The 19676-nt window shown below is 59.3% G+C and overlaps 8 protein-coding genes across 8 annotated transcripts; 4 read left to right on the forward strand and 4 right to left on the reverse strand.

Annotated features, from left to right (window-relative positions):
• Nucleotides 1-6810: 6810 nt before the first annotated feature.
• SPRG_19603 (hypothetical protein) lies at nucleotides 6811-7218 on the reverse strand (the record flags this gene model as incomplete). Its single annotated transcript, XM_012342945.1, has 1 exon — nucleotides 6811-7218. The coding sequence occupies one exon, from the start codon at nucleotides 7216-7218 to the stop codon at nucleotides 6811-6813; it is 408 nt and encodes a 135-aa protein (XP_012198335.1).
• A 118-nt stretch (nucleotides 7219-7336) lies between these two features.
• Nucleotides 7337-7732, forward strand: SPRG_19604 (hypothetical protein; the record flags this gene model as incomplete). Its single annotated transcript, XM_012342946.1, has 1 exon — nucleotides 7337-7732. One exon carries the CDS (start codon nucleotides 7337-7339, stop codon nucleotides 7730-7732), a length of 396 nt encoding a protein of 131 aa, XP_012198336.1.
• A 2446-nt stretch (nucleotides 7733-10178) lies between these two features.
• Nucleotides 10179-11767, forward strand: SPRG_19605 (hypothetical protein; the record flags this gene model as incomplete). Its single annotated transcript, XM_012342947.1, has 5 exons — nucleotides 10179-10861; nucleotides 10915-10960; nucleotides 11011-11415; nucleotides 11573-11653; nucleotides 11702-11767. The coding sequence occupies 5 exons, from the start codon at nucleotides 10179-10181 to the stop codon at nucleotides 11765-11767; spliced, it is 1281 nt and encodes a 426-aa protein (XP_012198337.1).
• Nucleotides 11768-11870: 103 nt separating this feature from the next.
• SPRG_19606 (hypothetical protein) lies at nucleotides 11871-12828 on the reverse strand (the record flags this gene model as incomplete). Its single annotated transcript, XM_012342948.1, has 5 exons — nucleotides 11871-12073; nucleotides 12123-12258; nucleotides 12310-12579; nucleotides 12627-12748; nucleotides 12804-12828. 5 exons carry the CDS (start codon nucleotides 12826-12828, stop codon nucleotides 11871-11873), a joined length of 756 nt encoding a protein of 251 aa, XP_012198338.1.
• Nucleotides 12829-13036: 208 nt separating this feature from the next.
• On the reverse strand, nucleotides 13037-13501 carry SPRG_19607 (hypothetical protein; the record flags this gene model as incomplete). Its single annotated transcript, XM_012342949.1, has 1 exon — nucleotides 13037-13501. The coding sequence occupies one exon, from the start codon at nucleotides 13499-13501 to the stop codon at nucleotides 13037-13039; it is 465 nt and encodes a 154-aa protein (XP_012198339.1).
• Nucleotides 13502-14169: 668 nt separating this feature from the next.
• Nucleotides 14170-15495, forward strand: SPRG_22128 (hypothetical protein; the record flags this gene model as incomplete). Its single annotated transcript, XM_012342967.1, has 1 exon — nucleotides 14170-15495. The coding sequence occupies one exon, from the start codon at nucleotides 14170-14172 to the stop codon at nucleotides 15493-15495; it is 1326 nt and encodes a 441-aa protein (XP_012198357.1).
• A 567-nt stretch (nucleotides 15496-16062) lies between these two features.
• SPRG_19609 (hypothetical protein) lies at nucleotides 16063-17139 on the forward strand (the record flags this gene model as incomplete). Its single annotated transcript, XM_012342950.1, has 6 exons — nucleotides 16063-16219; nucleotides 16269-16394; nucleotides 16443-16570; nucleotides 16606-16671; nucleotides 16720-16870; nucleotides 16922-17139. 6 exons carry the CDS (start codon nucleotides 16063-16065, stop codon nucleotides 17137-17139), a joined length of 846 nt encoding a protein of 281 aa, XP_012198340.1.
• A 1551-nt stretch (nucleotides 17140-18690) lies between these two features.
• On the reverse strand, nucleotides 18691-19434 carry SPRG_19610 (hypothetical protein; the record flags this gene model as incomplete). Its single annotated transcript, XM_012342951.1, has 3 exons — nucleotides 18691-18852; nucleotides 18904-19180; nucleotides 19235-19434. 3 exons carry the CDS (start codon nucleotides 19432-19434, stop codon nucleotides 18691-18693), a joined length of 639 nt encoding a protein of 212 aa, XP_012198341.1.
• Nucleotides 19435-19676: the final 242 nt, after the last annotated feature.

Genomic DNA, 19676 nt, shown 5'->3' on the forward strand with positions numbered 1-19676 from the left:
GGCGGCGTATCCGACGTGCGTAGGGTGGTGCGGGCGAGCGCCGCGAGCAGCGCGTCTTGGCTCTCCTGGGTCATCGGCGGCGGAGCTCCAGCCGGCGTCGGCGCAATGGCCATCGAGATCTGGACCGTGTCGGGGCTGAGGCTCGGGCTAGCCATGGTGGCGGGACGAAGAAAAGGCCCACGGGAAGTTGTGAGCGGTGACTGACGGGACGCCGCGTGATGCCATTGGTTGAAATCCGGCACCGTATAAATAGGCCCGACGGCCAACGCATACAAACACCAAGAGCGTGGAATTACATACGAATGTTCGAGCCAACCGGATTCGCGCAAAGGTCGAAAAAGAAATCCATTTCAACCAATCCGGGGTGGACGTGGCGACGTGGTGAGCTCTGTCCTCGTACCACGTGCGAATTTGTGTACACAAAAGAGAGTCTAGCCTCTAGGGGTAGAAAGCAAACTCGAATCCCGAGCTCGAGGCAACGTCGTCTCTGTCGCAGCGTGTCGACGCATAGAGACGCCACGTGTCTTGCCGTTGCTATCAGGTTGGAAACGCTACGCTGTCGTCGCAGAGCACTGGCTTTTACAGCAAGACCACCGAGAGCCATCGCATGCAAGTCGCTTGCGCAGCGATGGAACAGCGGCGGCCACGCAGGCAGACATCGCTGGCGTCGCCCTAGTCTTGAGCGGACCCACACGGCAAACATCAAGCAGCGCACGCAACCTTGCTACCTATCTTTCGCCTCGGCAGCCTACGTGTACCCGGTAGCGCGACGTTGTGTCCACCTGCAAGGCCATCGATATATTGTCCTTGCTTGCAGCCGCTTCAGCCAAAGCATGTTCCCGTCAATGCGCAGCTCGGACGCACTCGCCTCGGGTCCCAACGCGCGTCGGCCCCGTCTTACGTCGTACGTGGCAGTTCTCATTGATACATCCAAGTCCGTCGTGGTCATGCCTCATGCGCACGCGGTAGCACAGAAAACATTATCGCATGTCGTCCTTGGATCCTACCCCCCGCACCAAGGGCGTTTCATCATGACGTGGCACGCGCTCCGACCATCCGGATACGCTTGTGAAAAATAGTACGTGAGAAACCAGTGGGAAAGATGAGAAACGTGGCATCGCCACAAGCCACCGTGTGGTATCACGCGTGTGGGTTCAATACCCGCAGGTCCACCCCACCTGCGCAATGTACATGGTAGCTATTGAAAGACGAGATGTTGATTGACCATTATGACACGCACCCAACAAGACAGCATCGACGAGCCAGAGATTGACAGGTCTCGGACTTGCGCAACCGAGCCCCTCGACGATTGGAGAGCACGTTGACCGTGATCGCGTCTGCAAAGTGCATTGGGCGCAGACCGCTGAGGGTCTCGAGGCGTCGCCGTAGCGCACGTTCACAAACGCTTGGCTCGTCGTCTGGAGAAAGCTTTTGACGCGCCGACAGACAGCGCAGTCATCGCCCAGCGCTGGCCAGACGCGCAGGACGAGGGTCGTCGCCGCCATCGCCTTCGCATACGGTGCCAGCAGCCGCTGCAGCGAACACGCGACCACCGTGTCCAGCGCTTAAGCGCCCGATTCAAGCAGAGCACGCGAGCGCAGAAGTGGCGTGGCAACGAGGCAGATGCGCGAAGCTGTGCTCGTGCTGCGCGGTGTGTACGTGGCAAGGTCGATGGCCTCGCGAAGCGCAAAGCCCGACTTCAACATCGACCGGCCACAGACTCGTCGGGTGCTAGACGTAGTCGAAGATACAGTCTGGCTTTAGCGGCGTTTTCGCATCCTCGTCATTCTCGACTCCGTCGGCGGCGGTGTTGCCGTGCCGCACAGCTCGTCGGCCGTGTACATGAGATCGTAGTCGTTAGGCCAGGTCGCCGACGAGAATATGAGGCGTCCATCTCGTCTATCGCTTTCTTTGTCGTCGTTGCTGGTGCGGCCACGCGGACAATCGCGATGGCCAAGCGGTCGCCCTCGATAAGGCACGCGAGCACGCTTTGGCTTGCCGCCGAGAGCGCGGTAAGGTCGTCGCGCGTCAAGGCACCGGTACATGGTGTCACAACCGTCTTGGCCCGCAGCAAGTCGATCGGTAGTCGCGTCTTATCTTCTTCGAGCAGCCATGACGGCGCGGTGGCTTGCTGCAGCCGGAAGCTCGCAAATTTCATGCACGTGGTATTCCGGATACCAAGAGCGCCATCCGGATACTACAAGACCTCACCGCCTTGCGACTTCAACGCAAGACGACTGCAACAAGGTCCTTAGCTTGCTAAAAGCGCGTTGCTTGGCGCTGGACCCGTGTCATGCCAAGCTAGTATCGGCTAGCTCTCTCGGCGAGTTAGCTCGTTCTTGCGCCACCAAAAGACACGCTCCAATAGATGCCACTGACAAGGCGATGCTGGAAGAAAGACATTCAACATTCAAGCGCTGGAGCGCTGCTGCTACCATCCACAGCCGAAGGAAAAGCCGAGGTCAACCACCGTCTCGCCTGCTGGCTTGCACGCAGACTCTCCTTGCAGTTCAAACCAGACCGAGGGCTAGGGCAGGCTAGGGCTCGGGTTCCGAGGCGGGTTCGTCCATGGCCAGCGTCGCGCGGATCTGGGCCTTGGCACGCAGCATATCTTCTTCGTCTCGCACCTCTTGTCCATCTTGCTTGAAGAGGATCGTCGTGCGATCGCTTGGGCGGTAGACGACCGTCACAGCTCCAAAAAGTGGTTCAACGCGGTGCAGCACGGGCTGCAAGTGCAGACACATGACCTTCTTGGCAATGTAAAGAAAGCCACGCGCCCCATCGGCAAGGAACGCCGACACCTTGCGGCATTGCGAACAGTGGCATGGCAGCGCCAGCCGCAGCGGCGGCCACTTGTGCGTGGTCGGTGTCGCCGCACGCAGCACGGTTTCCCACGCGACCTCGAGCGCCGGCCGCAGTCGCAGTCGCGCAGACGCTGGCATCGTAGCAGCCACCATCGCGTGCCACGGCGCCACCAACTCCATCGCAAAGGCGCGCTTCTCCGCGTCCGACGCTGTCGATGCCGGAAACAACGACCGCTCCTTCCCATGGTCGAGACGGTAGAGAAGGCAGCGGTGGCGGGCAGCAAAGGGCAGAGGGCACGCACGTTGCATGTCGTCGTCATCGCGCAAAGTGGATGATGACAACCGAGCGTCGACAAGCCCGTCGATGGCCGACGAGACCGCCAACGGCACCTCGGTGCGCGACACGTACGACTGAAGCGCCGCCATGCCAACGTCAATGGACGAGCGGTGCAGCACGTGCGAAATCGCCTTCTTGAGCAGCTTGGGCGAGGCGCCAAAGGCCTGGAGCACGGCCAGCGAGGCGCCATACCCGTCGTAGTTGACGCACGTCGCCGTCCACAGACTGCTCTGGACATGCGTTGCGAACGGCGCCAGGTGTTTCTGCGGTACGTCGGTGCGCACGCGCCAGACCGCCTGAGCGACCACGTCGAGCGTCCACAGTCGTCGCCGGAGGTGCTTGGACTTGAGAAGCGTGAGGAGGTTTGTGCATGCATCGATGCCAAATACGTCATGGCGCCACGCGTCTAGGCGCAGCAGATGCGCGACGAGGTGCGTCGCAGCCTCGACGTCGAGCTCTGCCACGTCAACCACGCGCGAAAGCGTGCTGAGAATGGCGCTGAAGCAATCGCGGACGACCGCCTGGAGATCGACGTCACCCACGGCGAGATTCACCAGCGAAACGAGAAGCGCAGACGCCAAATGGAGCGACGGAAGGGTATGGCATCGCGCGGTCACGAGCCGCAGCAGCGCAGGGTGCACCGTCGCAGAGCCGACGTGCTCGAGTACGAGGCGCAGCCAGGCCGTCGTACTGTCCAAATTGAGCGCATGAAGGACGAGCCCGTCTTGGAGAAAGGTCAAGAGCAGGTTGACGTCGCCGAGGGCGAGGAGCGTGTTGCCAAAAGCAACTTGGTCGGGCACGTCGTAGCCGCCGTGGAGAGCGATGACGTCGTCCAGGGCATCCCCAAACATGCCTTCGATTGCGGTCGCCAGCGCGGCGATCGATCGGGGGCCCATGAGATCGCGACGCAACGTCGAGCGCATCGCCGCTTCAAGCACCTGAAGCGATCGGCGAAACCCGACGAGGCGCGCCCGGTGGATGCGCGGCCAAAAGGCGATGCAGATGGCCGTCGGTGTGCTCGTCGGATGCACCGTGTACGTGCGTAGGTCCATGGCCTTGCCGAGCGGCTTGTCGAGAAGCGCCGACGTGACGGCCGTCGGCACATGGCAGCTCGCAAACGCAGCGACGGCAACGATGCGGTTGATCTGCGTACTTGCCTCGTAGACGCCGTCACAGAGCACCTCGATCGCAGCGTCGTGGGTTGAAGTCGATGGCTCGCCATGCAACTCGGCGTGGTCGTACAAGTAGTCGAGGTCGCAGGACCGATGGTCGAGGCCCACCTCGAGCGGACTCTCGTAGGCGCCGTGCGCCACATGCGTTGGCGACGCCACGCGGACCAGCGCCACATCCAAGCAGCCGCATGCGAGCAGCGCGTCAACGACCGCCTTGTCTGCGGCAGACAGCGCGTCAAAGGCAAGCGCATCGGCCATCGGCGCCGTCGTTGGAACGTGGAACATGGTGTGTCGTTGGCGGTGGGCGGAGGCGGCCGCCACCATCTCGGCACGGGACAGCACCTCGGGCTGCATGCTCGACTGCAAGATCGCAAATGACACTGCAACGGGCCCACAGGATCCGGATACAGCGCACCGTTCGGATACGGTTGGGAGATACTTTTGACCAATCACGTGCAAGAATTATGGTCCAACTGACGCGTCTTGGCCAAAACCAACTCCGAGGCTATTACATAGTATCGGACGCCAACGGCGTGCGAGCGTCGCTGCCGCAGCCACCGATGACCACGGACGCTATTTCACTGTCCCAACATACAATCCTTGGTTTCTTGTCGGCGACCGACCGCGCTGATACATTGATACAAACCGAGAGGGTCAAGCGTGAGCGCTTTTAAGGGTACATATAGCACGCAAAATGCCATTAATGAGGTACCCTTGGTCCTTTTTAGCGGCTCGCGTGTCTTCGCGATTCAACTGCAAAACGAAGTCGTCCACACGGTAGGCTCGGTAGGCTAGAGCCCGCCGCTGTTTCGACCCTAAACCTTGAGCTACACTACTACTATTAATAGTAGGGTACACGAATATCAACTCAATTATAAAGCAACAAACAAAGGTAGCCAGCCACCCTCCACTTCTCTCTGCCTCAAGGCACGAGCGCTGCTGTGTTGGCGCTGTTGTCGACGGCAGCACGCTCTTGATCGAAGTTCGAAGATAAAGATGCGGGGCTCGGATTGGACAGTGAAATGCTTCAACTTCGAGTGGTTGACGCATCAACGCGCGCCCGCCATTTTTCCAATCATGATGGCGCTCCTCGGTCGCCGGTCGCCCGCGCTCGTCGCCCACGCGCGCCACTTGGTCTCGGCGCCATCGCGCATGGACCACGTGTCGCTAGCGAATGGCCACGCTGTCCACTTTCACCGGTCGACGCCAAGCGACGTCGTACCTGCCTCGACGCCGACGCTCGTGTTCTTCCATGGCCTCGGTGCCTCGCATCAAACGTTCAAGTACATTGGCGCCACCCTCGGACAGCATTACCCGATCATCGCCTTTGACATGCCAGGCACGGGGCAGTCGGCGGCGGCGGCCGCCGGTAGCAAAACGCATGCCAGTCGATCGCCTCACTCTCTTGCAAACTAGGACCCGACTACAATGCGCACTCGGTCGATGCAGCGCTGGACGAAGCCATTGCGCAAATTTGTGGGCCCACGGCGCCGCGTGTCTACGTCGGCCACTCGCTCGGCGGGCACGCGGCGCTTCGCATCACGGCGAGCCACTTGAGAAAGTACGAGCCGGGCGTCGTGCGTGGCCTCGGTCTCCTTGCGACGGCGGCGCTCCAGCCGTACCACGTCATGCAGCCGTTCGTGTCCTTGCCGCCGTGGGTCTCGAGCTGGGTGCCCACTCCGGTGGTTGCCAAGGTCTTTCACGCGATTGGCTTTTCGCGCCAGCATCAAGACAGCGACTACAAGCACGGGCTCATGCGGCTCGTGACGACCGACTGGGACGTTTTGCGCGACGCCGCGTCGACCATTGCCGCCCATAAGCTGCCGTGTCTTGGAATTGCTGCGAAAGACGATCAGTTCTTACTGTTTCCGCGCTGGGACGCGCTCTGTGCGGCTATCGGGTCGCCTCAAAACGTCCGCGTGCGCTCGTATCCGTCGGGCGCGCACAACATTCCAAAGAGCCGCGCCGTCGACGTCGCAAGCGATCTACAGCAGTGGCTGGCAACGCTCGCCCTTAACGGTGCTTCTCGACCGGTCGAAACACAAACTAGAATCGGATGTTCGCAGTGCGCGTGTGACTATATCGCAAATGGTCATCGTCGTTGTGACCAAGACATCGTCCATACCCAAGCCCGTGCAATGCAATTGTATTGGTCGTGGAAGATGAAGGCTGCGGCTCCTCACAAGCGTAGTACAAGTGATGATGGCGCGAGCACGCCAGGAGAGACAGCGACGACACGCGACGAATGATCCCTAGTGTTTAATGTCTACTGTGCGCATACTGGCTCTAGAGCATCGGGTGAAAAACCTGCGTCTCTAGAGGCGCAAAGCTAGCATAGCGAGCTCGCTCGGCGTCCAGGACTTGGTTGGCCGTGCAGTACGCGTCGCACTCGTACCAAGCTTGTCCATTGCCCTCTATGATCCTGCAGAACACTGACCGAAGGCGCGCGCAGTGAGTACACGCGTGCATTGTTTCCTTCTCTAGAGGTGTCATGCTGCTACAGCGACGTGCGCTCGACCATGCGCAGCACGGTCTTGAAGGTCGGCGTCGCTTGGTTCCGCTCGATGCCGGCGCTCATGACCTGGGCGTCCTTGACGTCGATCTCCCATGTATCAAGGTAGCTCTTGTACTCTTGCATAGAGCCAACGACTTGAAAGTCGCTCTTCATGCTCTTTGCCAACGTGGGCATCTTGGGCTGCGCTGCCTTGGGCTGGCCGGCGTCCGCTTCGCGCGCCCGCTTCTTACGCTGCCGCTCCAGCTTCTCGAGCTCGGTCGCGTAGATGTGCATGCTCTGGAAAAGGACGCTGTCGAGGATGCGCTCGATCGCAATCTTCTCGGGCTCGTGGCCCTCGGGGAGCAGCTCGCGGAGCGCGTCCTCCATCGCCAAGCCCAGCGCCGTCTCCATCTCCGCCAGAGATCCGCCTGTCTAGTGCGAAGATCGAAGCGCCGCTGCACCAATCCCAATGCGACGTGAACCACCAGCCAATCATAGGCGGCGTATGATACTTCGATATTTGTGGGCAATGGCCGACGAGGACCTGTACGGCGACCTCGACACGTCCGTGACGGGCCTCAGCAGCGTGCACCTCAAGACACAGCTGCACGAGATCACGGCCAAGTACGAAGCGCTGCTCAAGGAGGCCGGCAACCTCCAGCATGTCAACGCGCAGCTCGGCGAGCGCAACCAGGTGCTCGAGCGCAACATATCTCTACTCTTTGCTACCGCGCAGACCGAGATTGGCCGCAAGGACAAGGCGATCCAGGCACTTCGCGACGAATTGCAGCACGCACAAGAGAAGGCGATGCGCCAAGCAGATCGCAGCCGTCCGTCCAACTACGATGCGCGGGCCCGCGACCACCGGCCACCAAGTGCGAGCAGCCGACCGTGCGCACGTGACTCCCGCGACTACCACCGCTAGCCGCTACAGGTTGATATACATGTGCATCTCTGTCGTTTGGGTCTCTTGTTCGTATACCGGTATGGGGTGGATGCACATTCTGTGCGTCTTGGCCGGCGATCGGTGCGCTGCCAGTGCAAGCGGAGGTGAGAGAGCTCACTGTACGAGCACTGCTTCATACTGCTTGGATACACTTCGCTTGCTCGTGCTGAGGGTGACTTGAATCTCAGTTGTCGCCGCTGGAATCTTGACAGACCTGCTTGGGTAGGGTTGACCGACGCGTGCTGCACCAAACAACGTGTGCCTGCGATGGCCGGTGTCGCCGACTCTGGATTGAGTTTCTACCGCACGTGTAATGGTGTAAAGGATGTCGGGAAAAGCAAGCCCACTAACGAGGCAAGTCCTTCCCTTACAGACCAAACGTACATCTTCTCGACCATGCTATCATTCACCACCAGCGCGCACGTCAGCACCGACACACTCGCCGACCGAATGCCGCAGTCTTCGGCGTCGGCCAAGCCCATGCGTGCATTCACGTATGGTCCCTTGTTTGGTCTCGACGCGGCGCAGGCATCTCGCAGCGTCCGATCGAATGGCTCACCAAAGTTGGACAACACAACGTCCTCGTTTGCGTGGCTCGGCACATCGCCACTTTCAGAGGCACCACTGCTGCATGATCGCAACGACGACGCGCCCCGACGTCGCAGCTGTCTCAAGCAGCGAGCGGCCACGACGAGTCGATGGACGTGGCCGCGGAAGGCGCAAAAGGCGGTGACGTTTGGAGTGGCAACGACTTTTTTCTTTACGCGGGCACTCGCTGGCTGCAGCGTGCCGTCGCAGCCGGACGGCGCAGTGCTGGGCATGGCGTGGACCCACCACGCACTGCACGTTGGACCTGTGGATGGCCATGAGCGCAAGCCACTGGCGCCGCTCAGCCTCTCGACGCGGTTCCGCTTATTGCTCGCGCTCGACATTTCGACTGACGAGCTCGCGACCGAGTGGGCGACAACCGACTGCGTTCGCGACGCTCGGGTGGCATCGGCCGCCGATTTCACAGTCGACGCCTGCGACGACATTGTCATGCAGCTCCGGCGTCGCTGGGGCATGCGACGCTACGTGTTGCATGCGGCAAACAGGACGCCTGTGACGTGGAGAACACGCCTCCGCAGGGCCTTTCGGTGGTCCCACGACCTGTAGTCGTCGTCGTCCCATGCCAACGGCTCCTCATGAAGTGTAGCGTTTCGGCTCACTCCCTGGAGCACCTAGTCCCACGACCTGTGGACGTCGTCGACGGGATGTAAAAGCCAAATAGACTCGTGGTTTCAGTAGTGGAAGAACGGGCTAGGAGAAGGTTGCTGCATGCCAATGGTCCATTTTGGAGTGTAGCAACCCTCGAAACCATGTATTGTGGAAAGCATCGACAGTCCAGTTTAGATCTGTGACCGTTTCAGAGCCACCACAGCGCGCCACGTCATACCCGCAGATTCGCAGGATTCGCCTAGCCTTGCAGTGTAGTATGTCGCATCATTTGGAGCGATAGATAGAAATGAGGCACGTTGCGTCGAGGGCTCTGATGCCGACGTCATCACGCCGCGTTGGATCACGGGGTTGCCCGAGACGTCGGCAGGAGCCCCGAGGAAGACCGGTGCAATGCGTGAAAAACACATTTGTGTGCACAGCGGACGCGCGTGAAAAGTGTGTGTATTGTGTATTATGGTGCCCACTCATCTCAGTCGTCCTCGCGCCTTCTCCACTTTAAACGCGACCCGAGAATCCTAGGCGTCTACGTTTCTATACACCCGCCTCTCGCCCGAAGCGCCGTTGGAGTCGGCGCCATGTCGCTTGTCCGTTCCTCTCTGACACAGGCAGTAATTCTGGCGCCAGAACTGACTCTGTCAGATCAATGCACTATTGCCTCGCCCCGTCGTCGCCACCTCGTGGCTTCCATCTGCGAGACTACAGCCAAGTATTTTGGCTATGCGGATTGTGCATGGGATTGCCGTTGGCGCCGACGTTGGAGGCGAGTGTCTGACGCCGTGAATCCAGCAACGTGTGTGCAACGTGTGAAAAGCAAACGGATGTGAAAAACAACGTGGCTTTTTCACCTCGTGACGTGGCCTTGCCACGCATCGCGCCATGTGATTGGCGCATCTTAATGGAATATGCTGATTTTGGCCAATGGCCTTGCGCATCACCAATCCCGTCAACACGCTACTGCATGATTACATGAGATCCGATTAAAACGACGTTCGTTTTCGTTTATTAATTTGAGGTATTCTATTGGCGGTGGTGGAATCTTTATTTCGAAAATGGCGTCTCGTACTTGATGTTTGTATGTACCTTCAAATCTAATTATAAAAAGACACCCCGGCACCGTGTAAAACGATCCGGATATCGCTCTATTTTTTTCGAAAATCGGTGGCCACAAACAAAATAAATCGTCGGTAATTCGGCGATTTGGAAAGAAATGGCCACGACGGAGCTGCCGGCGACGCCGACGACGACGACGACGGAGCCCGAGAAGGACGCGGTCCTGCCGGCCTTCCTCAGCAAGACCTTTGAGATCTTCTCACGCTCCGACTTTAGCCACATCTGCGGCTGGAATTCCGCGGGCGACACGATCATCATCCACGACCCGGACGTGTTTGTCAAGCAGGTGCTGCCCCGCTTCTTTAAGCACCGCAACCTGCCCTCGTTCGTGCGCCAGCTCAACATGTATGGCTTCCATAAGAGCGTGCTCGACTCGAACAAGCGCGAGTTCCGCCACAAGATGTTTCTGCGCGACAAGCCGCAGCTGCTGCACCAGATCAAGCGCAAGGTCAACACGTCGACCGCGCCGACCGCCGCCGCTGTCGTCGACGCCAAGGCGCGCAACGAGTGGAGCGAAGAGATCCTCAGCGAGATGAAGTCGCTCAAGTCGAAGAGCGACCTCATGGAGAAGCGGCTCCGCGACGTCGAGATTGACAATGCGATCGTCCGTAGCGACAACATCAAGCTCTGGAAGCAGCTCGAGACCGCGAAGGAAAAGCAGATGATCATGCAAGAGAAGATGAAGAAGATCTTCTGGGTCCTCTTCCAGATCTACCGTGGCAAAGGCGGCCAAATGGCCAAGCTCGCAACCGACCAGAACGGCGCGATCCTCACCGACGAGTGCGTCCTTTCTTTCTCTCTCTCTCGCGGGAAACTCATGGCTCTCTGCCTAGTTTGGTGGCCAACGCCAGTCGTGCGGCGCCCAAAGAGTTCCTCGACGTGCTCCGGTACCTCGCGATGGACGATGCGCCGTTGCTGCAGGATGCCAGCGCCGCCACCGACAAGCTCCAACTGCCGAAACCAATCGGAAAAAACGCAAGTTTGTCGAAGTGCCGCCGCTTCCTGCGATTGCGGCCGCGACGCCGGTCCTCTCGGACAAGCTCTTTGACATCCCGTCGACGACAGGCCGGGAAGCAACCGCCAACCTGCTCCTGGGCCCGTCCGAGCCCAAGCGCTTGGCGATCGATCGCGGCGTGAAGGCACCCAAGGTGGCCAAGACGACGAACGCTCTTAGCCTCTTCTCGCCGCCGACGGCCTTTCCCAACCTGGAAAAGTCGCACAGCTTCGACATGCGCCTCCCGGACGGCGCTGAGATGAACCCCGACATGCTGCTGGGCCACGGCGACGACCTCATGTTTCACGGCGACATCAACTTTAACGACGCCGATGCCGAGGTACGAGACTCTATACGTACCTGCATATCGCGCACGTGTCCTCATGTTGGACGCATGGCCCAGTCCATGTACCACTACCTGAAGCATGTGCCGATGGCTTCTGTGATCTTCTTGTGTGTGTGTATGTGGCCGAGGCTCATGTGATGCATGCGTGTAGGGCGTGTTCAACCGACTCGATGACATTGAGAAGAACTTGCTCCACGAATACGACGCCACGTCGCTCGACTCGCTTCTCGAGGTAGTACCTCCCTCCTCCTTTCGAAATGGAGGCGCATCCTGGGATTAGGAGTTTTCCTCGGCCGATGCGCCGAAAGACCCCAGCGCCAGCTCGGACCTCGAGCTCTTGCCGTGATGGTATAGGCTGCTGTCGTGCCCATTTTTATTTCCTATCCTAATTATATCAAAAACAACACCTAGCCCTCGTTGTCGCATGCGACAGATTGTCTTTTTTCATTCTACCCTTCGTTGTAGACAACCTGGGTGTACTTGCCTTGGTCCAGATCAAACACGGTCGGCGTTTCAAGAGGCGCGGGAAGGGGAAGCCGTCGACGCCGCGAGCCGTGCAGCACCCACCACGCGACACCAGCAACGAGCAGCAAGCACGCGACCACGACACCCACGATCGCAGCCGTCGAAAAACTACTGTCGGCCATTGAAGCTACGCGCCATCGCAAATCGCAAGGGTTAGTACATCACTAAGTTCTTACTGTGAGGCGCCAGTGGCGATGTCAGTGGTGGAGGTGGCGATGTGAGGGGTGGCGATGTCAGTGGCGGTGGTGTTGATGCGAGTGGCGGCGCCGTCGTCGTCTGTGCGATGGCCTCGCTCTCGAGGGCGGCTGGCATCTGCAATCAAGACAACTCTTGAGAGAGAGAACCAAGCCATCGACGCGGGACCTGATAGGACTGATACACGACATAGTTGGACGAAGCGTCGGACGAGAGCACGTAGACAGCGTACGTTGCATTGGGGGCAAGGCCCGTGACCGATTGAGCGACGCTGAAGGGCGGCGCCGACGGCAAATTCTTAAACGGCAGGTAGGCCACTGTCCCGGTAGAGGACGTGGCCAACGCACACGGTGTCGAATGCGTGCACACCACTAGTACGGCTCGGAGGGCGGAGCGAAGAGGCGTCCCGACGGCGTCAACCGTCCACGTTGCAGTGAGCTACATGGGTCAGAAGAGAGAGCGTGACATGCTTGGATACCATGCACCGTAGTCGGGCTCGGTGCGCACGCAGCAAGAGACGACTCGAGACCACACGAGGGACCTGTTGACGGTTTGGCGATCGTCGCGTGCGGGTAGCAATAGACGACGTCGGCAATGTAGTCGTCGACTAGCGGGTGGTAGGCATCAGTCGGTGTCCATGTACTGAGTAGGGGCTTTCTTACTGCTCGTGGCTGCAGCGGTCGACATGTTCAACACCGTCGGTGGTTTGGACACTGCGACGACAAGGCAAAGCCGGTTACGTGGCAAGCCGGCACGAAGGGACGTCGAAACCAAATTTTGAGATCCAGAAAGTGCAACATCGCTCAAGTGCGCGCGCCTCAACTTCGCTCGATGTGGAGAGCCGTGTGCAAGAGGTTGGTGGTCCGGACATATTGTACATTAAATAAAACAACAACTACTCGACGATAGCCCAGTCGTGGTCCTTGCGCAGCGTTGCGCAGAGCTGACACGGTAGTGCAGTTGCCTTGCAGACACGGTAATGCTTGAGGAGAACTTTGGCTTGGTTGCACGAGCCATGACACTTCCCGAGGCCGATGCCGCATTCTTGGCAGTGCTCAAGCACGCCTTTGGCGGTCGCACAGTTGGGCACGAGGCAGTCGTCTCGAAAGCACCGGCGGGCGTGAAGAAGCAGCGCGAGCCGCGCGGCCAGCTCAGCGGACCGGCGGTCCTGCGAGATGTCGTCGTCGAGGTCGTGGAAGCTGCGTTTGCGATACCGCGGCTGCGGCTCATTGAGCGAGAGCGGCGAGAGCAGCTCGTAGCTTGTCGGGTAGTACAGGCTGCGCAGCAGTGGTGAGTGGTTCGGCTCCGAGTCCGACGGCGAGGTAGGGTACTGCGGAGGGCTGCGCAGGAAGCGTTGCATGCTGTGCGTGGTGGTAGGCGAATCCAGATCTGGTGCCACTCGCGGGGGCACCGAGAACGTCTTCTTCAACAAGACGTGTTAAAGATGCACGAGATCGGCGATGTCTCGACAGTTGTCCCAAGTCTCCTGTTGGATTTCGGCCAATCGGAATGGCGTAATCTGATTTTTGGCCAATCGATGCACTGGATCGCTAAAAAAGACGTGTTTTTGATCAGATTTCTACCAATCACATGCGGAACAGATCAGTTGTTTGCGCCACCGCACCTTCTCCCACACTGCGAATCGACAGAAGCAACACGACATCAAAAGATGCTCTGCCCATTGCATCGCAGTTGGGTTTCGATTCTCAGAAATTGAGGTTCATCCCCACGTGCATGGCAAGATGATCGATCCACCTCTGCCCATCCGATTCAGTAGATGCGGTTTCGGCCATTATCTGGTCCTTTCCGATAGACTAGACGCACGCAACCTCCGCCACCTCATCCGTCGAGTCCACGCCGCACATGAGCGCATGACCCATCTGCCAGTATGCACACCAGGTTGCACTCGTCATCCCACTGCGAGACGATATTGCTTGCCGCTGGTATTGCCGTTCGTGTTTTTGGCCTTGCAAAGTTGCGTTTCATTAGCCAACGGCAACTGCAATGACGATTGGCAGAAAGGCCAACATGGCCTCGATCGCGGGCGTGCTCGGCGATGACTTTGTCTCGGCGTACCTCATGGACTTTCTCTTCGCGACGGACCTCGAGGCGCTTGGCCTCACGTGCAAGTACCTCCAGCGCAAGGTCTCGGCTCTTCTCCGCGTCCGCGTCCGGCGACAGTACCCAGACGTGTTTGGGCGCCAGCCCATCTTTCGCCTGCCTCCCGCGCAATCGACAATCCACCGCCCGAAGCGACGGCTGCGCCATCGCCATCAGCGGTGCTTGTACTCGTTCTTCCAGCACTCGCAGAACCCCATCTTCCATGGTCTGCTTGGCCGGCTCAGTGGCACTGGCCATCTCTTCCACGCGGACCGCGGTGGGTGGGTCTTCAACCCTGAGACCGAGACGTTTGAAATCGACTGGGTCGACTCGACATCGAGCCTTGGCGACGCCTACGACAGCGACGACTCGGTGGACGTGCCTCGGCGGTATGCCACCTTGGACGACAACGACGACGACGACAACGATCCTGATGCAATGGATCGCGATGGGCCTTCCAGCATGACGTCGCAGCGGCTCGCCGAGCTTGCGGAAGCATCTATCGGCAACGACTGGCAGCCTCTCGCCGACGCCTTGGCCGTGCACGCGGTCTTCAAGCAGCTCTGCGCGGACTTGGAGGCCAACCTCGACGACGACGCCCTCGTGGTCCAAGGCGCGTTTCCAATTTTGCTCCGCGCGCCGTCGCTACTGCACACCCCATGGTCGGCGAGCGCTTTGCATCGTCTGGTGCTGCCGTACCGTCCGCTGTCGCCAGCAGCCACGAGTCCGTTTGGCCTGGCGCTGCATCCGACCGACTGCATCTTTAGCCACTGCGCGTGCATCGACTGGGACCTCATTGACGACGACGAGGTATGCCACGCGTGCGCGCAGCAAGACGCCGACGTGTGGCCGCCGCGGGAAGTCATGTACCGCTGGCTCTTACCAGGCGAAGAAGAGCCGCTCGACACATCGAGTGCCGGGCCGCATTGGCGCCTTGGCATCGCGTGCGCCGGGCTCTTTGGCGACGATGTGCACTGGAATACGTACAAACCGATCGGCGACGGCAACTTTGTATGCAACTATTGCATCGACCAAGGCCTCGTGCGAGACCCCCGCGAGTACAACATGTGCCGCCAGTTTGTGCGGCCGCTCAAAGCCGCCATGCGCGCGCACCTCGACAGCGTCCGCATGGAGACGTACATTGACAACTCGAGCGTGCATGTGTTTGGTGGCGTGCATGCCAGCGGCTTCTTTCTCGGCGTTGTCTGCTACGAAGTGGATCGTGAGCTCCTCGGCCGTGTTGGTATCTACTAACCTTCAAGACGGCATTATTTTGGCACTAGAGCGTTGCTGCACGTTGGCATCAGAGGGCATGATGGGCTCGAGCGCAGGTGGGAGATGATCTGTGGTACGAAGCGTGTCCTTGGTTGTTGCTTCTGCTGCATCGCCAAGGGCTTTCATGCCATTGGTATCGCGCCGGAACTTTGTGGCGACGAGCGTCGGCGTTAGTGTGGTATGGCAGTCCATGCCATCTCGATCCTCGAGAACTCACTGGAGAAACGTCGTTCACTTGTGTCGCAGCAAATCGTTCTCGAATTATTGCCAGTCGGTGACTCTCCGAGGCCTTCCTCTTACGAGCCCAAGGACACGCTCTAGCGCCATCGTGATCAAGCACGTCAAGCAGGTCGTTGTTGTTGAACAACCAAGATGTGGTGTTGGCGCTGGCGTGCCGAGCGGGCGCTAGTCCTGACGTGGCACGCTCTGACGCAATGGCGGGTTGGTTGGTTTCATCCCAAGCGACGCGGTCTATAGATAGCCAACGGTCGCTGCCTTTCGCCTTCTCGTGAGCTGCTCACTCGTAGATCCAACCGCCTACCAGCCATGGAGTTGAGCGCCGAGGCTTCCACCGAGATTGTCTACAAGATCATCATGATCGGATCCGGCGCTGTCGGCAAGACCAACCTCATTGGCGTTGGTGCGCGCGGCTCCCAGTTCAGCGTCATGAGTCCCGTGACGTTGAACCCCGAGTTTGCCACCGGTGCGTTCTTGTGTCGTCCCGACAACTTCTGTAGCCTCTTGTTGTCTAGTCAAGGTCAAGCGACCCGACTGGAAGCCTGGCCAGGCCAACCAGTACATCACAGCGCACCTCTGGGACACGGCCGGTCAAGAGCGGTACCAAGCCCTCTCGGCGTCCCACTACCGCCGCGTCAACGGTCTACCTTGCATGGGCGCGGTGCAGGTTTTCATGCCCAGTGGTGTAGGCGCCATTATGGTCTACGACGTGACCAACAAACAGTCGTTCCGAGAGGTCTCCCCTGGTGTCTCCCACGCGACACTGTGCTGGCTACGGACCCTCAAGCAGCATGCCGATCCGGACCTTCTGGGCGCGGTCATGCTCATGGAGACAAATCGGACTTGCTCAAGAAAGGCGAGCCGCGCCCGCCTTCGTACGTGCAAGAAGCCGACGTCGACAAGCTCCTGCTCGACGTGGTACCGACTGGAAAATGATTCAAGATGGAGTACAATTGCGTGCGGTAGGTCTACAAGGACCCTCCAACAGGCCTCGGCTGGCTCCACGAGGCGCCGCCTGCCGACGTGCATGCTTACCGTGTCGCCAACGCCCTCATGTTTGCGCGATCGTCGGCCATGACCAACGACTGCGAGCTCTTTGAGCTCAATGAACGCAAAGGTAAGCATTCCACTGTCTACGAACTACAGGACGATAATGAGCACGACTTAGCGGCCACGGTCCATGAGATGTTTCAACAGCAAAGCGATGCGATTGGCTACGAAAAGACGGACCACGTCACGAGCGTCACGCACGCCATCGAAGCGCTTGTGTTGCGCATCTACGAACGCTCCAAAGACATGGATGCGACCGGCTCCAAGGTGAAAGGCCGGCCGTTCAAGATCGTGCCCAAACCCAAGCACGAGGAAGCGACGGAAGCGTGCTGCTAATACGAAATAAACTGGGTAGCCAGCCTTCGCGCAGCAGAAACATCGCCACGGTCGCGCCACAAACAACCCAACCCTCATGAACTCGAAGGAGATCGAACCGAGACCAGCACGATAGTTCCTACTATCCGTTGAGGGGTGAAATCCAGGTGTTGCGAGTGGTCGGATCATCGAAGCAGGACTGGGATCGATCCCCAACCGACCATGCCTTTTTCTGGTGAAGGACACACCATGCGTACTTGTTTAACACGCTGAAGGACTAGAATGGAGCTCCTAGTTGCGTGTCCACGGCCAGTTGATCCACGTCGGCGGCGTCGTCGCGCGCGTCGGTGCAGCAAACTGCTGCATGCCGTCAGCACACGAGCGCTCCCACGCTAGGAAATCGCGCACTTCGTCTGGCATGGCCGGCGGCGTAAAGGCGCGTGACTAAACATATATCCATGAAGAGACAACATGTCCATCAACGACCCAACCTCGTCTTTGGTCACGGTGCGATACATGGTCGCGGGCGACACGGGTGCCTTGCCGAGGCGGATCATGATCCGCACAATCGACTGCGCGTAGAGGGTACCCGTCGCGGGGCATACGAAGCGGTGCTGCAAGTAGAGCCAGTCAGCGTCCCAGTAGATAATCGTCGAGTGAATGTGGAAGGGGCGCAGCGGCGGAATCGGGTGCCGGTAGCGAATGGCCTGCGCGACGACGAGGAAGAGCCAGCGCTGCCGAAGGATCTCCACGAGGATACCCGACGCGCTAAAAGACTGTGTAGAGGCGCGAATGTTATGTAGTAGCATAATACCCGACGGCGAACCACGTGGCCGACTCCATTTGCGTCAAGTACGACGCGTTGTTGAGGTGCACGTTGAGGTCCGTGTCCATGGCGCCAATGCGCGTCTTCCAGATCGACGGCCGGTCGATGAGGAGCAGGCCTGGCGTGGGCGGCGAGAAGCGTCGCCGTAGCAGACCCGCGCCCATGTTCCACAGGATGCGCGGGATTGTCATGCGCGTGTGGGTGGTCAGAAGATCGCAAATCACAAACTGCGTTTGCATCAGCATTTGATTGTGTTTTAAACGTAGTGTTTTAAACTGTATAACACTGTATCAAGGATTCATGCCGGATACGCGAGCGATGTAACCGGATGCGTGTCACCTCCACGACCTCATGAGTGCATTGCAATCCTGTCGTCGCGAGAAGGGCTTTCAAGCGACGAGACCCCGCTGCTCGCACTACCGTGCATGCGACGTCACGCCCAGCAGAGCCAACTTTGGTACCTCACGCTGTATCGATGAGGTTGAAGCGTCTATCTCGACGGAGCCGGTCGACTACAGCTCACTTGGGCTGGATCAGGATCGGTGCAGAAAGCAGTGGCGTCCGAAATGGATCTCAAGAGTGCTCTTAACAAAGGGGCATGGAGTATATTGTCGTCGTCGGTGGTGGCCTTGTCACGCGCCTTTCGTATCTCGCTGTTGCCATATCGCACGGGCATGCATGCAGACGACGCACATTGCAAGACGAGGGATATCAAATGCGTGTCGTCGTTAGTACTGAATGTGCACTTAGAGCTTCTCCCACGGCAAGTTGAACGAGCTCGTGAGCGGAAGGCGCGGCGTCGGTTCGAGCGAATACTCCTTCATGCTCACGGCCGACGACGCGTCCCACGCAAGGTAATCGCGGATGACATCGGGCATCTCGGGCTGCACGTACTGCTTCTCGCCCGTCTACGCGCAGGTTTCCATCCATATCGACGTGTATCATGTGGATGCACGTACCTTGGTCTGGTACACGACATCAAACATGTTGGTCGGGTGGACCGTGTCGCGGCCATGGCGGAGCGTGATGCGGCTCAGGCCCTCGGCGTAGAGCTTGCCCGTGCCGGGGCACACAAAGCGCGCCTGCAGGTACACCCACGTGTCGTCCCAGTAGATGGTCTGCGTGTGGACTTCAATCGGGCGCAGCGGCGGGATCTGGTGGCGGTACCGGATGGCCTGGGACCCAATGAGGAAGTACCAGCGCTTGGCGAGCACGCGATCGAGAATGCCCGTGTGTCTAGACGCCACGTCAGATTGCACTTTCTAGACTTGAGAAAGATCTGGTACGTACGCGACAGCATACCAGATCGCGAGCTCCATTTGCGTCAAGTACGACGCGTTGTTGAGATGCACGTTGAGATCCGTGTCGATGAAGCCAATGCGCGTCTTCCAGATCGACGGCCGGTCCATGAGGCAGCCGGGCGCGGGCTTGTTGACGCGGCGCCGGACGACGCCCGAGAGCATGTTCCACATGACGCGGGGAATGGTCATCGTTGCAATAAGATCTGCGCAAAAGCCGGCAAAAGTAAAAGTCCCATCGCGCTTCCACGGATGGCAGAGCCAACTGCAAGTGCCACCGCCCCAAGTGCATGGATGACGCCAGTGCATCAGCGGCGTACGCGCGTCTCATTGGCTGCGCCCGCGCCCGTGGCCATACCAGCGTCGGGATCTGCGACGTTGAGTAGACAGGCGGCGTATACGTCATTCGTTGGCCCCGCGATTACGGAAGCCAA

This window comes from Saprolegnia parasitica, assembly GCF_000151545.1.
Source record: "Saprolegnia parasitica CBS 223.65 unplaced genomic scaffold supercont2.11, whole genome shotgun sequence".
Lineage (NCBI taxonomy): Eukaryota > Oomycota > Saprolegniomycetes > Saprolegniales > Saprolegniaceae > Saprolegnia > Saprolegnia parasitica.